Source organism: Amblyomma maculatum, chromosome 10, assembly GCF_055883805.1.
Source record: "Amblyomma maculatum isolate TAMU_Amacu chromosome 10, ASM5588380v1, whole genome shotgun sequence".
NCBI lineage: Eukaryota > Metazoa > Arthropoda > Arachnida > Ixodida > Ixodidae > Amblyomma > Amblyomma maculatum.
The window spans coordinates 52,318,729-52,333,558 of NC_139353.1; the positions used below are offsets into that span (position 1 = coordinate 52,318,729).

At 44.6% G+C, this 14,830-nt stretch overlaps 1 protein-coding gene across 1 annotated transcript; it reads left to right on the top strand.

Moving 5' to 3' along the window:
- Positions 1-989: 989 nt before the first annotated feature.
- On the top strand, positions 990-9,114 carry LOC146176395 (amine sulfotransferase-like). Its single transcript, XM_084582739.1, has 2 exons — positions 990-1,287; positions 7,396-9,114. The coding sequence occupies exon 2, from the start codon at positions 7,444-7,446 to the stop codon at positions 8,386-8,388; it is 945 nt and encodes a 314-aa protein (XP_084438865.1). The 5' UTR covers positions 990-1,287; positions 7,396-7,443; the 3' UTR covers positions 8,389-9,114.
- The last annotated feature ends 5,716 nt before the right edge of the window (positions 9,115-14,830 follow it).

The following is a 14,830-nucleotide window of genomic DNA, read 5'->3' on the forward strand; positions in this document are numbered from 1 at the left end:
TATTCGCGTAGTGGCAATCGAGTATCGTTGGCCTGGGAGACGACATGTTCGTTGTGCGTGTCGGTAACACAGTTAGATTAGAGATGAACGAGCCATGCTATTACCTAGTTTTATGCGATGGGAAAACATTGTGCATTCCAAGTTTAAACCGTGTAAAAGCACGTGTAACCAAGGAAAGAAAAGTTTAGCCAAGTGTAACCATGGAAAGCCGAGTTTAGCAATCAATATGCTTCGCATCTGACCAGGCTTAACCGAGCTAAGCCTCAGCCATTTTTTTTCTCTTGAAGTACTATTTTGTTTCTAGAAATATATGTCACATTCACGCTCTTGTGCGTACCTTTCTTCCTTGTGTCCCTGTCTTTTGCGGGAAGGTTTCTTGGATATGTCGCTCCACCAACTGACTAAACAATCTGCGGTAATAAGCACAAGGTCACCACAATGAAAAAATAAGCCCGAGTTCCTGCTGAAATGAAAAAATAAAACATTCTACGAGATTGCGTCCAGAAGTAGCTCAGCGCAGAGCCTCCATTGTGGGGAAACAAGCGAACCAACTAGGTCGCGAAATTTGCATACCCGAACTACCAACGGGGATATCGACTCTTCGCAATCATAACCCTGATTACACCCCCTGCAGTGCAAAAACACCTCTTATATTTCTCCGCTTAATCTTGTCCTCTGCCAGCTGCGAGCACCCAAATTCTGCCAACCTTTCTAATCTGATCCGTGCGCATGACTATCTGCCGCCCTGCTTAACCTGTTTTTGTTCGTAATCCAACGAGCTACCCTTATCGACCATCAGTCATCTTGCTTACGCGTTACATGACCGGCTATGACCCTTTATTCTTCTGGATTTCATCTAGAGCTCATTGCTCGCCCTGTCTGCTGCTGCGCTGCGAAGCAGCTCCGAACAACCAAGGCCCGGACGCGATAGAGACGCCGATGGCCGCCACGAGCGGTGCACTCGAAGAGGGCGCCGTTTCTCGCCATTGAATGGGAGAGAAGCCATTTCCTTGACGGCCTCTCCTCCCCATGGGAGGGTCGCGAGCACGCACTCGCCATTTCAGCTGCTTGCAAGAATATACGCGCAAGGTCACACGCCTCGCCTTGTTTCCGAGTCGAGCGCGGACTGGTGAAACGCTCCCTGGCGAGCAACACTCCTCTGCACCCAGTTTCTCTTCAAGCTTCGGTGGAAACGCGCTTTCTGCATCGGCTGTTACAAGTTTTCAACTTTTCGAAGACGCCGCGTAGTGAATGAGGCGTTGCTGGCTTTGCTTCTCTTCAAGCCTGGTAAGTAGCTGCTACTGGGGTTTTTCGAAGCTTATATTGCTCTTCACCGGAAACTTAATATCCTGTCAAAATGACAAAGTGTGCGGTTTCGGCGTCCCACTCGTTAGTGAGTCCGCTAAAAAGAGGCGGGTTATATTTGTAAAAGGCACCAGATACGTTTATGACAGAGTTGGAAGTTTGCGTTGATTTCAGCGCATAATACGCAATAAACGTCGCGCAAAACTTGTGAGGCGACGCACTTAATTGGCTGAGCGACATCGGTTCATGCTAGCTCGCATAGAAATCAATAGCAGGTTCTTCATTGATGAAAAGAAATGCAGCAGTCATTTCGACACTGAATTTAAAACCTATCTCATGGGCCCTGCCACCTTGATAAGGCCTGCTTGATAAAAAAGTGAAACCAAAGTGCGGCTTTCACTGGCATCTTGTCTCTTCTTTACCAGTAATGCATATGTAACTTGTCCCGTTATCTGGAAACTCACCATATCGATTCGTAGAGGAGTGTTGAGTTATACAATGTATCTAGAATAACTATACGGTTGTCACGACTAAGCCAAATATTTACTTGTGTAGCGAAGACTTGCGGCTTGAGATTTTGATTTGGAATTCAATTTTAAACTGTCTTGATGCCGTCAAGGTCTGTGACAAGTTTACGACGCTACTAGGCGAGGCGAATATATAGTTCAGAATTGGTGTGTTTTAACTGCAGCATACCACAAGGAAGGCATTACATATCCTGTAGTGCACTACGGTTGCGCTGTTTTATCGGTGTTTTGCACTGATACTTACGGTGCAATTCTTCGAAGTGTCGGGATTTAAATTTCGTCATTTAGACATTTATTCATGAGCAGTTATCGTGCATGACGTCTGTACACAAATCGTGCACAAGCATTGAAATAGTTCTACCAGAACGCAAGCCCTGATGATTTATTGGCATCAAGGAAGAAATGTGTATAACATGATAGTGAGCTGTTTTAGCTTCTCTTCGTCAGAAGTTTTCACTTGCAATGAAGACAAAAATTAATGTGTATGCCTGTAAAATTTTGAATTTTAGGTGGACACCTAAGCTTCACCTTATAAGTAATATTGATGAAGCCTTTAATACTGCCTTTTCACTATTAAACTTTTAAAGCTATTTTTGTTAGGTTGTTTTGAATTAAAAAGTAATTATTGCTGCAACATCAGTACAATTCCAAACATAAATTAGTTAACAGGCTCGGTAACAGCGTAGTACGTTGGGGGCCCGCCTGTCAGGCAAAGCGTCTGGGTTCGAATACTAATAGCGATACATTCATTGTATCAGTTGCTTGTAGTACCAGACGCGTTTATACCTTTCATACTTCAGGATACGGCTTAATGAGCCCAATACACTATATTAGGCTCACTGAAAGCAGAAACTGAGACCCCAAACGATGAACTTACATCAGAACCTGCACTCATAGAGATTAATCTAGCGCTACTTGAAGGCTATCGCGTGAGCGTCGACCGAGAAAATGAATAGCGCCATGGCACCGAATACTCTGCTGGGGTGATGGAGGTGTCAGGCCAGCTTTCGTCATTCTCTATGCTGTTGTTTCTTAAGTAGCCGCCATTCCCTCCTGGGCAAGTAGCTTTATAATTTGTTTTCTTTTTGTTTTAGAGAACAGGCTGTGCTAATATTGCGCTTCAGTGTTATGTGGAATAGCACGCTACGAAGCTGCACTTGGCGCGTGTAACGTCATTGCTGCTCAGGTGGGAACTATGGGTCGCTCTAAACGGTATTCGGACAAACATTAGATGAAGCCAGCCAAGCGCAAGCTTTACGTGACCTTTCCCGTCAATTTTGTTACCGTCCACGAAGAGGTAACCAGACCACACTTTACCTCACTGAGTGGACACCTTATAATGGAGAGGAAGCGTGAGGAGTTCATCACGGGGATGATAGTTGCGGCATTGAACGGCGAACAAGGGCGAGAGTAGAATGTGAGATCTTGTGAGATCCGTGTTCCGAAACCGGCCGCCTAGAACGCTGGTCGGCGCTCGCTCGATAACCTTCAAATCGCTCTGGACTTTATGTGCATACGAATGAGAACTATGTAAATATATAGGAAGACAAATGCGTCGTTGGTGCGAAGAAGCGTTCTTTGCATTAGCAGAATTCAAATGCTTGAAAATATGGTCGCATTTTGCGTCCAAAATATTGCGGGGTGTAAATATGTGTGTGTGTGTGTGGGGGGGGGGGGGGGGATTGTTATCGAAGTGACCGGATAAAAATTAAACGAATAGATCCGGATTCTTTTATGGCTGTCGAAAAATGAGAACAAAAATAGCCCAAAAGCCTTGCAACCCACGTCTAACTGTAACTGCCGAATATAACTAAATTGTTCTTAGAAGCGGCATATTTAAATCTTACTTTTTATTTTAAACTACAATATAAGTTGGGCCACATAAGTACATCGCCCGACCGGCCTGCTGAACAGCGCAGTATCACGGCCAGACGTAACACGCTGCTGGGGCATGAATCCTTCATCAGCGGTATCAACTTTTAATCTTGTGTTATATTATTAATCCATCAATATTAATTCCTCCGGTGAAACGGTATGGGTAATGCAATGGATGAAGTAGCTGGCTGCCCGTAAGATATATTCTTTGTTTTTGGAAAAGTAACAGACACTGGAAAATCGAACTGAGGTTGGTGGAAACGTATACGCGCTTACATATCATTGACATTCTGATATTGGGAGAAGCCATGGCACCCACTTGAACTTACGCAAATGTGAGCCCCAACCGACGGCGCTTCACTGTAATTCCACTTGCAGTGCATAGCACCTCTTATTCAACCCTTACGATACTACGAAATGGCCTGTTTAGTAGAGTTTGACTTTGTAGCCTCGGAAAAGTACGAAGCACGAAATACGGCTCTCTGCCTAACTTCTGTACTCCGTTTCACGAGCTGTTTGCTGAAATGCTAAATATATGGGTTGCATTTTACAATCACGAATATCTGCACGACATGATTGTACTCCTACGCGCTTATTGACCGCAGTGTAAGAATGTGGCAGGAACGCAATTATGTTATCGGGTTGATTTCACTGACGGACGACGTCCTTAACTTTTGTATACTGCATGAATTGAAGTGCAGGTCTTGCGTAATATATCTGTGTTAAAGTGATGCATTTCTCTCCCGCGCGTAATGCAAGATTGTTTTCGGCATCGTTACTTTCGTGGTGACAAGGAAATTTGAAAAACAAAATGCACGAGACTTAAAATATAACAATCGCCACTGAAAATGCCAACGTATTTACTCCTACCCACTATTCCTCGAGCAAGCCACACCAGCTAACCATCATCCATGTATATTTTGTTGCAGGGCTAAAAACAAATGCTTGAAAATAACTTAGGTATGACCGATTACGTCACAACAACAGTTTAATTGCTTTTCTCGTGTTATAACTTATCAGTGCTAGCAGTTTCTTACCGGATGCAGCAGTTGCAATTGGTTACTTCTTTTCTTCACGTAAAAAACACTGATCACGCATGGAGCGGCCAATCAGTGAGAAACGTGTGTGCACAAAGGTATGCCTGCCTGACGCAACTTCGGGCAGCCTCTTGCCAGGAGTACTGCACAACCAGAGTGATTGTCTCTTCTTTACGCAGCTGCCTAGCGTGAGTGCGGTAGCAGATCCGCATGTGATTACACCGCGTTTTGGCTTTACATCCGACCTTATTTTCCATGCGGCGGAAGATAATGAATACAGCGTACAAAAAAAGGTAGATTACCGCATGAATGCAAAAGAAAAATATATCTAGTCAGACTTCGAAAACTTTCCATTCAGTCCCTGTGTGGATCTTCCATCAGCACGCCTGGGTGCATGTGTCACGAATTTTGAGCTAGTGGCATTGCGGCCTTTTTAAGGGAGGAAATCTCCAGCCGATTGCAAATTGCCAGAAAAGCTCTGCGGTATAGTGTATCCTACCAAGCTTCTGGAAAAGTATAAAAAAAGAAAGATTCGTTCACGCGGCAGCAATTCATACAGAACTGCATGGTTGCTGGCATTATACTGCCTTCAAAATGGGCTTTACAGGGGAAAAGAAAAATGAGACAGGCGTCGAACTAAATCGGGCATTTCTACACATTCCCTGCTTGGCTCTCCCTCGTGACGTAGTTGTCGTCGGCCTAGGACGAAAACTTGCGTGCATCTCATATTCTCCCTGAATATGCGGACTTGTGTGTGATAAGGCGCAAGAGTGCTTGGCAGGTCGTCAATGGTCGTCCGATACTGTTAAAAATCTGCCTTATGTGCACTGATTGCAAACGTGTGCGCTGGTCGCACTTTTCAAAGTATCGTAGTTGACACGTGTGGTGCAGTGCTCAGGAGTAGCGTTCCTGCCCGTTGTGACCTTATCTTAGGTCCCCGCGTTCTTTTTATCGCTTGCTTCGTTCTTTTTATCGCTTATCATAAATGAAATTTCTGGCATTTCATTGTTGTGCAGTTTTTCTAGACCTTCCCGTCTGGATTATATAAATCGGCACGCTAGAGATTTTCTCACATCCGTCTTGTCCTGAAGGAGTGACCGACCCGTCTATTAACTTTATACCCGGCTCCTCTACTGCAGTGCTAACGTTGCAGGTTGAGGGGTAGCCTTCTACAGTATAAACACGAATAAACCCACAAGGGACTAAAAGGGAGTAGTTTGTCCTTTAGCGCCCTTTCCCTATTAAAGACACGGCATGCTACCCGAGCTCCGGAGAAATAAGGAAGACTATTCTCACTAAAGCGTATGCGAGTTTTTAGCGAGTACCAATATATTAAATGAACTTCCTTTGTCCTCTAGTTGATGATGTCCAAACGTCTGGTGCAGGGTAAAAGCCGCCTATCATTGCCAATTACATCAAATTAATACTACTTAAGAAGGGAATATGCTTCTGCTGTCAAAGTATAACATTTTGTATAGTTAATGGTGAAAATCTACCTTAGAGCTTGGTGAAAATAGTGCGCCCCTACAAGGACGTGCAGTAGAGGACATGGTACGCTTTTTGTCCTATAGATTTCTCTGTTTAGAGTGTAGAGGCAGCAGCGTGAAACAAGATCGAAGTAACGTGCTTTCTTTCACCAAATTTCAGTAGACCTTCTAGAATTCGCAACCAGCACTTCAGGGCTGTAAACGCATCCAGAAAAAGTACTAGTAAGCCAGCCAAGTCAGCCGTCATAGCGGCAGTGTCCTGGTGCAGAACATTCCAGCCGACGCAATATGCACTCACCAGGAGCCCCTCACCAATAGAAGATCTGTAGCTCAACTGCGCACGTCTTCTTGTTGCGCTGAACTTGTACGTTAGGACCAAAAATAGGGGGACGCTTAACATTTGCCGTAAAAGTGGATGCGCAGCTCCTTTAACTTTGAATTGAATTGATGTGTGTTTGTATCATATCCCATACAATGTGTATATGACACTTACCTTTTTCATTGTGGAAATCTGTTTGAAAAATTTTATTACTATAACATTCGTGCACATGAAACACTTTAGCAAGTTGTATACGCTCCACAATGCGTTAACTACGTGCCCCTCTAACATCCCTGGTATCAGACCTTTCCTGGCATAGGCGCTGAGAGCCCGTCTGGCATGCAAAGAACATGGCTTCGAACCTGAATGGTGATAGGGTATTTTCGTTGAATTACTTCTAATTCTTGAAATACCTGAATAAGAAAACCCTTGTAGGCAATTTTGGCTTTCTGGACCCTACGCCAATTCGCTATAGCGTTATTTTTGAATGCGGGGTGTTCGAAATTCCTACAGGAGGTAATGTTGTTGAGACGTCATAACTCTGTCGAACAATCACGATTTTTCCGCATGAATAGTTCCGATAAGCGATGTCAACAACTACGACGCCGACTGCTATTCGACCGAGCGAACTGTATAGGCTTCGCGTAATAGACTGCGTGGGTGCAAACCAATGTGTGAAATTATCGAGGGCAGAGGCAGTGTGTGGAAAGAACGGCTGACCGAGCTCACGCATTCACGTCAGCGATGAAATCGCGCATTGGATGTCTACTTAGCTGGGAAACCCGAGGGCAAACAAATCGTTCAAATGTATACCGTGGCTCATTTTGTTCCTCGCTTCATTTCAGGCAATTTCCTGCAGCCCAGTTCAAGGCAGATCCTAGCATTATCAAGTAATGGACGTGAATGGCTACAGAGACATACAGGGACTGTGGATGCACAGGTTCTTTCACGAAGACCTCGTTTGCTCCGCCCTCACATATAAGCCAAGACCAGACGATGTCTTCATTGTGACGTTCCCCAAGTGTGGAACTACGTGGACGCAATACCTTGTCCTCAGCATACTGACTGACGGTCAGCCTCCAAAGACAGTCACAGATTTTATGTTGGCTACTCCTTATCTGGAACTTATGGGAGCTGAGGCCGCGGAGAAGATGCGCCGACCCGGCCTATTGAAGACTCACCTGCCGTTCCACAAGCAGCCTTACTCGCCTGAAGCCAGGTACATATATGTGACACGTAACCCTTACGACGTCTGCGTATCCTTCTACTATCACCTGAGAAGCATGACTCCAAAGACAGAGACAGACGTATCTTTTGCCAAGTACCACAAGATGTTCATATCAGGAAAAGGATCCTACGGAGATTACTTTGATAACCTTTTATCCTGGTACGAGCATCGTAACGACCCAAATGTGTTATTCTTTACTTATGAGCAGCTGAAGAAGGATACTAGCGCATGGGCTATAAAGATTGCCGACTTTTTGGGTGAAGAATATGGAAAAAAGCTTCGCGAAGACCCACAGCTGCTTCGCAATGTTGTGGAAGCCTCCAACTTAAGGAACATGCAAGGGGTCTTCAACGACAAGATGGCTACACTTCTGAAAGACCTGGTAAACCTACCACCTGAGAAGGCACTTCAGTCAATGGAAGTTTACCGTGAAATGGTCAACAGCCCAAAGCCTCTGCACGACGATGATGGATTTGTCCGGAAAGGAATCGTCGGTGACTGGAAGGCACATTTCACTCCCGATCAGATTAAAGAAACGAAGGCTTGGATCGCAGAAAAAACAAAAGGATCTGATGTGATGGATCTGTGGAAGGATCTTGACTTGCCTTGAACGCGTTTTGGACTGCGTTGGTGAATGTATGCAGGGTTGCTAAAGTTATGTATGACTGAAAAACATAGGAGTGAATCTTTGTGTTTGTTCTGTGCTTTATACTTGCAGATAAATATTTCACGTCCTGTCATCAGGTATGTACACACACGCTGCGTCAATTTTTAGGTTACCTGAGATAATATTTAAATGATCACCAGTTTTCTTTTCCAGAGCCCCGCACCCAACGACTGCGAGGCCAGATCACCTTTGTACCTCATCGTTTTCAAAGCGTTTGTAGGTTTGTCACCACAGAACTCAGAAAGTTCGAAGGTGTTTGGACAAGATCTCTTTCCGTCTAAGCGAACTTCCGTGCAGTGGAAACAATAATAGGGCCGATGTCTATTCTGAGTCTCTCAAAACTGTTCGTGCCATTACCTAATCAACCTGTCTACAGAGCGCACTTCTGGAAAGATAAATTATTCATTCATAAGTAGCCAACACTAGCGTCATTCCGTTGTTTGCTGTTCAGAAATCCAACATACGAGTTCAACACACCTAATTGACCCGGAAACTCCATCCTTCTTTCAATTATTTTCCTTATCTTGTGCGGACTAAACAAACTAAGGCATTTATGAGGCATTTCTCAGCAGTGCTGTCAATATAGTTGAGTATTCGAGAAGGAATGCAATGTCTTCACGTTTCCTGTGCGCAAACTTTTTAGCCGCTGCATAAATTCCTCGTTCTTCACTTGCAGCGTTTTACTTGAGCATGCCAAACGACAGATGGCGCTACAGGTAACAACAAAGAATAAAAATATGAAGTGGGCCAAGATAAAGGTGAGGCGGATATTGGACCGAGTACTATTTTTTGCTCAAACTGTTGTAAAAATGGTATCCGAAAATTCTCTGGTAGCAACGGTGGAACGACGATGTGCTAACGAAGCAGACTTAATTTAAAACCTATCAGAAGCATACGTTTTGCATCGTAGAAGTTTCCACAGCTCGGCGGTCGGTTTGACGGTTTTGTCGATTTCGTAATTCCTACGGTTGTAACACTCGTGCGGTCCTTAGTCTCAGTTGTACCAACGTGCCCTCAAATACGAACTTGAGTGAAACGCTGTGTCACACCGCAGAATAATTGCGTCCGATTGTTTACATCTGCATTTTACATAGCGATAATTTCGTCCGCTGAAAGGCTAGTTGATACACTGTTTAGTGTAGCATAAAATTTTGAAATGCAATCAAGAAATTTCTCCTTGCTTCGTATTTCTCATCTTATGGTGTGAAAGCTCCGCCCTCAATGGCATTTGAGCTTCCAATGATTATTCACGAACTTCGTTGAATCAATGTCCATCGAGCTCAATGGTCACTGAGAACCATCGTGTGGCAGTGGCCGATACCATCGAGTTCTATTGCTATCGACGCCATGTGCATTTAAACTGCCTGTAGGCTGTATAACAGTGGTATAAGTCTGCCTAAACACTGCCGTACGCACCTTTGAAGCTGCATGACTGGATAAGGACAGCAAGGGCTGCATGAAGAACGAGCTCCCATAAGCAAACTCCCATAAGCGTGCTATGCGGGTGGAGTGAAGGGGCGTCTACGGTTACACCTATGGTGCTGTAATACCACGAGGAGTGCCAAATCGGCAAACCCTGCTAGTCGTCTAACGTTTTGTGTAGAGTGTACCTTACTCTGAATGTAAGATTCCATCTGCAGTGGCCAGACGAGGACAGTGGGGTTCATTCACCAGGAAAAAGCAGTTCTAAATCATCAAAGGAGCTCTTACTGAGCATCTGACTTCTTGATACACAAGCCATCCACCGCTTTGTCCACAAAGCAGTTATGGTCCACTTTACGCCCTCTTATGAATAATACCAGTTAACCCCCGGGCCGAGTCCCGAGCTGCGGCGGAGTAATTGATTAGGGCCGTGGTCAGAGCTGTCACGAAGTGAAGGGTGCTAAAAATATCTGGCTCCAGACAGGCCGCGTATGGAAACTAAACCTTATCAATTCAGGCTAGTCTAGCAGTGCTGTTCGAGAAACTAGCGGGAATGCAATGGGATATCATAGGGTTTAGTGAGGTTAGAAAAAATGAGGCACATATCCTACTGCAGGGCAAACATGTGCTATGCTATCGAGCGTTAGCAAATAGACGAAAACTAAGTGTAAGATTCCTGATCAGTGAACATGTAGCAGGAAACAGGAATTTCAGAGCATAAACTAGAGGGCTAGATGCATCGTAATAAAGAATATGCGGTATAAACTAAAGGTTATGCAGGTCAACGCACTTCCGTCTAGTCATGAAGACGACGTTGTCGAGAGCTTCCACATAGGAACAGCAATAGTAAAGTGAAAACGCAGTAGTCTGAATGGGAGACATCAGTGTGAATGCTGGAAAGAGTGGAGACCAGGCAGCAGGGGACTGTGGCGTAGGCTCTAGAAACAACAAAGATGAGTTATTGGTAGAATTCTCTGGACGCGACAATATATGCATCATGAATATTTCCATCAACAAGCAGAAGAACCAAAAGAGGGCATGAAAAAGCCCGAATAATGAGACAGAAAATTTAATAGATATAATAACGGCCTCTACATGCATCTATATCTACGTCTACAGACATCTACATTTGCATCATACGTCCTCGGTAATGTGCAATGCAGGGACCACTGGATGGCAAGGTCTCGGAAGTTCTCTAGATTTAAAGAGGGAACGAAATGAACTGCTATAAAAGAAGGCCATCAAAGAATTAGCAGTAAGTGGGAAATTAGAGTCGTTCAGGAACTCGCTGCAGAATAAATACAGCTCTAACCGAAGATGGTGACATTAGAGTAGAAGCAATGAACGATAGTTTCTGAGGTATGATTACTTTACGTGCTGTAGAAGTATAATTAGGTGCAATATCGGTAAACTATCAAAGGAGGCAAAATATAAGATTAAGTAATGCGAAAATATGACAGCAACAAAACTAGGAGACTAGATAGAACTGGGAGAGCCATCAAAGTTGACTAATAAGTGTAAAGTGTAACGTAAGGACGTATAACAAAATTTGAGCAAGCTCTAACGAACGATGGCAGTCTGAAAATGGTTTAGAGGAAATTATAGGCACCGGAAAATAAGTTGTATGCGCTAGGAGGCTCAACGGTGAATGTTATTACCATTATGGGTGTATAAAGTAGTGCAGGAGCTCTATACTGATCTGTACAATAGGCAATGTAACCAAGACGATTATGAGATCAGCAAACGCTAAGAGCAATTAAATATTCCACAGTTCAAGAAGTACGAAAAAAAGCGCTAGAAGAAATGAAAGGGAAAATAACTGGGAAAATTCATGTATGACAAGACTGGTTGTAAGACGCTGGAGAAATAGCGCTCGAAAAACTAGCAACCCTGTGTACGCCTTGTCGCATAACCTCGAGAATACCTCACTCACGTAACAAGACTAGTATTATTTTTACCTAAAGGAAAGTGGAAGTCAAGTACTTGAAAAAAAATCTTTCGTGATTACTACAGAATCTGCCGTGGTGAAATGCGTAAGCCTGAGCGTTGCTCTGTTGTCCGCGAGATGCGTCAGCGGTATTCCATGAGCGACAGGCACTGGGCCTTCCTTTTTAATGTCACTTGCCCATCTTTTCTTGATGCTCCGTCTGATGTACTATTTTTTTGTTTTTTCATTATACAAACTAGTTCTTTTACAATTCCGAGAAGGTCACGCCCATGCTCAACCTGCCTGCATAGCCATACAATGCTTACGCATTAATAAATATGCAACCAGTAGCGAGAGTCGCGGACGCTGAACTCGACATATTGCCTATCTAACGCTAGGGCTCGATTTAGAGACATTCAGTATAGCGTATGGACACTTACGTACGAGAAACTCAAGTAATGTGCGGGACGTCACCCCGTGAGTCGCATCAGCGCTATTACTTAACCGTACGAAAACACGAACGTAAACTACAGTGGTCACATCTAGAGTCGAAATAGGAGAACACATTCAGGCTTTATTTTTTTAACCCGGAAGCCAAATCCAGCCAAGTCCCTTCGAGAAGGCAGCTAGTTCAAGGCAATGATGCGCCCTGCTAGGGTTAGGAACGGCGAAGTCGTCGCACAGAATCAAAAATAGGGCAAGTTTATCGCTCATTCGTTCTGCCGTCGGCGAAAGGAAGTAAAGCGAATGTAATTTGCATAATTTAAATGCAGGGAATAGAAAAAAATTACAAGAGTTCAATGCTGCTTAACCAAATGTTGAGCGAAAGCATTAGCTACGGGTGACCGAGCGTTCTTCTCTTTTTCTTCTTCCTCAGTCCACATATTAAGCCCCGCTTTAACCAAGCCGTATGAACGTGCCTTAGTGGCCTACAGGGGTAACGTGAACGCTAGGGTTCTAGCAGGCTGATTCTGAAATAACCATCCTATGTGAAATGAGAGACCCGAGCAGCTCCTGCCAACTGAGCCGCAACTCTGACCGCGCCACGCCGGCCGCTTGAGTTGGGAGCCCATCTCTCGCTTTTGTGTCACATGGGTGTGACGTCACAGCGTCACGTGGGTAAGACGTGCCTACCGCCGTACTACGCTGAAGGCTCGAAACCTAGAGTAGTATTGCTTTCCCAATAAAACTAAATAACATTGACGGACTCTCTCCGAGGCGGGCGACTTGGGCGCAGCCATATTGACGACACTATGTTTTCCTCGCGTCAGCAAGGGTTCTCGCGCTAAATTCAATAAACGACGTAAGTGACTCGGTCGTATATGAATGCTCGAGTTGAAATAGCTCTTGGCGCATGCGCACAACAAAGCACGCTATTTTACAGCGTTCGCTGTCCCTTAGCGTATGTCTGAGTACTCTCTACTAAAGGTCTTTAATGTTTTACGAATGTGCCCTTGCGCAAATGTTACCCGTATGCTGGATAACAGATCCGCAAACGAGCTCCAAGATTAAATTTCTTCAGTGTAGCACAGTTTCACCACCGGCGAAATGCCCTCGCTGTACGTGGCGCTAAATTTGCCTGTCCGACACCGGTATGACTGTCAGACACTCCCACGCCAGGGAAAAAGCGAACCAAACACAAACTTCATCTGACAAATATAACTCAATAAAAATATCAGCCCTGTCAGCGCTGTGAAGTGAAAAAGACATGCAAAATGAAGCCAGCTAATCTAAAAGACAAGCGGTTGCATGCCTTGTTTTCCTATACAATCAGCCCTTCTTTTCAGCAGCTTTGGCTAAAGCTATAGCTTTCTCTCAAGCATTGGAACACTCAAAGAATTATATCACTCATGATTTGCAGTGGGCAGTTTTTCTTCCCCAGAACCCCTCGTAAACTTGAAAACAGAACGACGCTGCGTACGTTTCTGCGAGCGAAACCAGCTGCCGATCCACACTATTGGAATGACGGCGGCGCCACCTCTACGTCAATCTCTCGGCTAATAGTTCTATTCTCACATGATAACCTTTTTTTAGTGCTCGAAAATTGTTATTTGTTCGAGCAGATAAATAGGGAATAGACAGAGTAACTTAGAACTTGGAAAATGGAGGTTTCGAGGAAGAACGGTCCCCGCCTGCGTGAAACGTCCGTCAGGCATGTTTTCGCTGTTTGTCTCATGGAGAGAAATATTGCCTTAAGAATGACATGCCTGCTTCTGGTTAATAATTAATGTCATCTGTAACCGCTTATAGTTTCAGTCACTGAGGTCACTGATTTTGGGTGGCTCCCCTGAAGCAGAGCACTAACTATCCCTAGTCGCTTTTGGCATTATTGAAAGTTAAAGTTGGCACGCTTTGCGCCATCCCAGGGAAGTTATGTTGAACTGGTCTGACGACAGCCACTACTGCGCCATTAGCATGGTGTTTAGTCGCCACCTGATGAAGCGAGTGGATATGATCGTGGGCGGCTATGTTTAGTTACGGTGACCTTGTCGCCAAAGAGAGTCGAATGAACCCACGCCACAATGAGAAGCTGACATATCGTCGCTTATTCGCGCCAAAAGGACACACGGAGAAGTCATCGGTGTGAACAGGAGCATCAGTGGGCCTCCCCGAAAAGTCTGCAGCCCATATGTTCTCAGAAGAGCAGGAAAAGGGACGCCGGGCCAAATTTCTCATTAAATCTTGCTTCCCTATCCCTTGGCAGAACAAGAAATGTCACCTCGAACCCTTCGAACAGCTTGCATTTTGCCTATGTAGCTTGAAGTTGTAATTCCGCGTTTAGGCTTTAGTGGCTCAGGGCCTGCCAATAGGCGCAGTTAAAAACAATGTTCGCAGGTCCTTTTATGAACCTGAAACAGCGCGCAGTTATTAAAGTCTGTAGTTTTACTTTCTCGCCTATTAGTGCATAGATAAAAAAAAAACTATTGGCGGCCTAATACGTGCTAAGTCAAGATTATTTAACTGCAGGAATGCATGCGTGCTGTCTCCTGCTCTGTTGGCATAAAAAAAGTCGAGATTGTGCCAAAACTTGGTTTA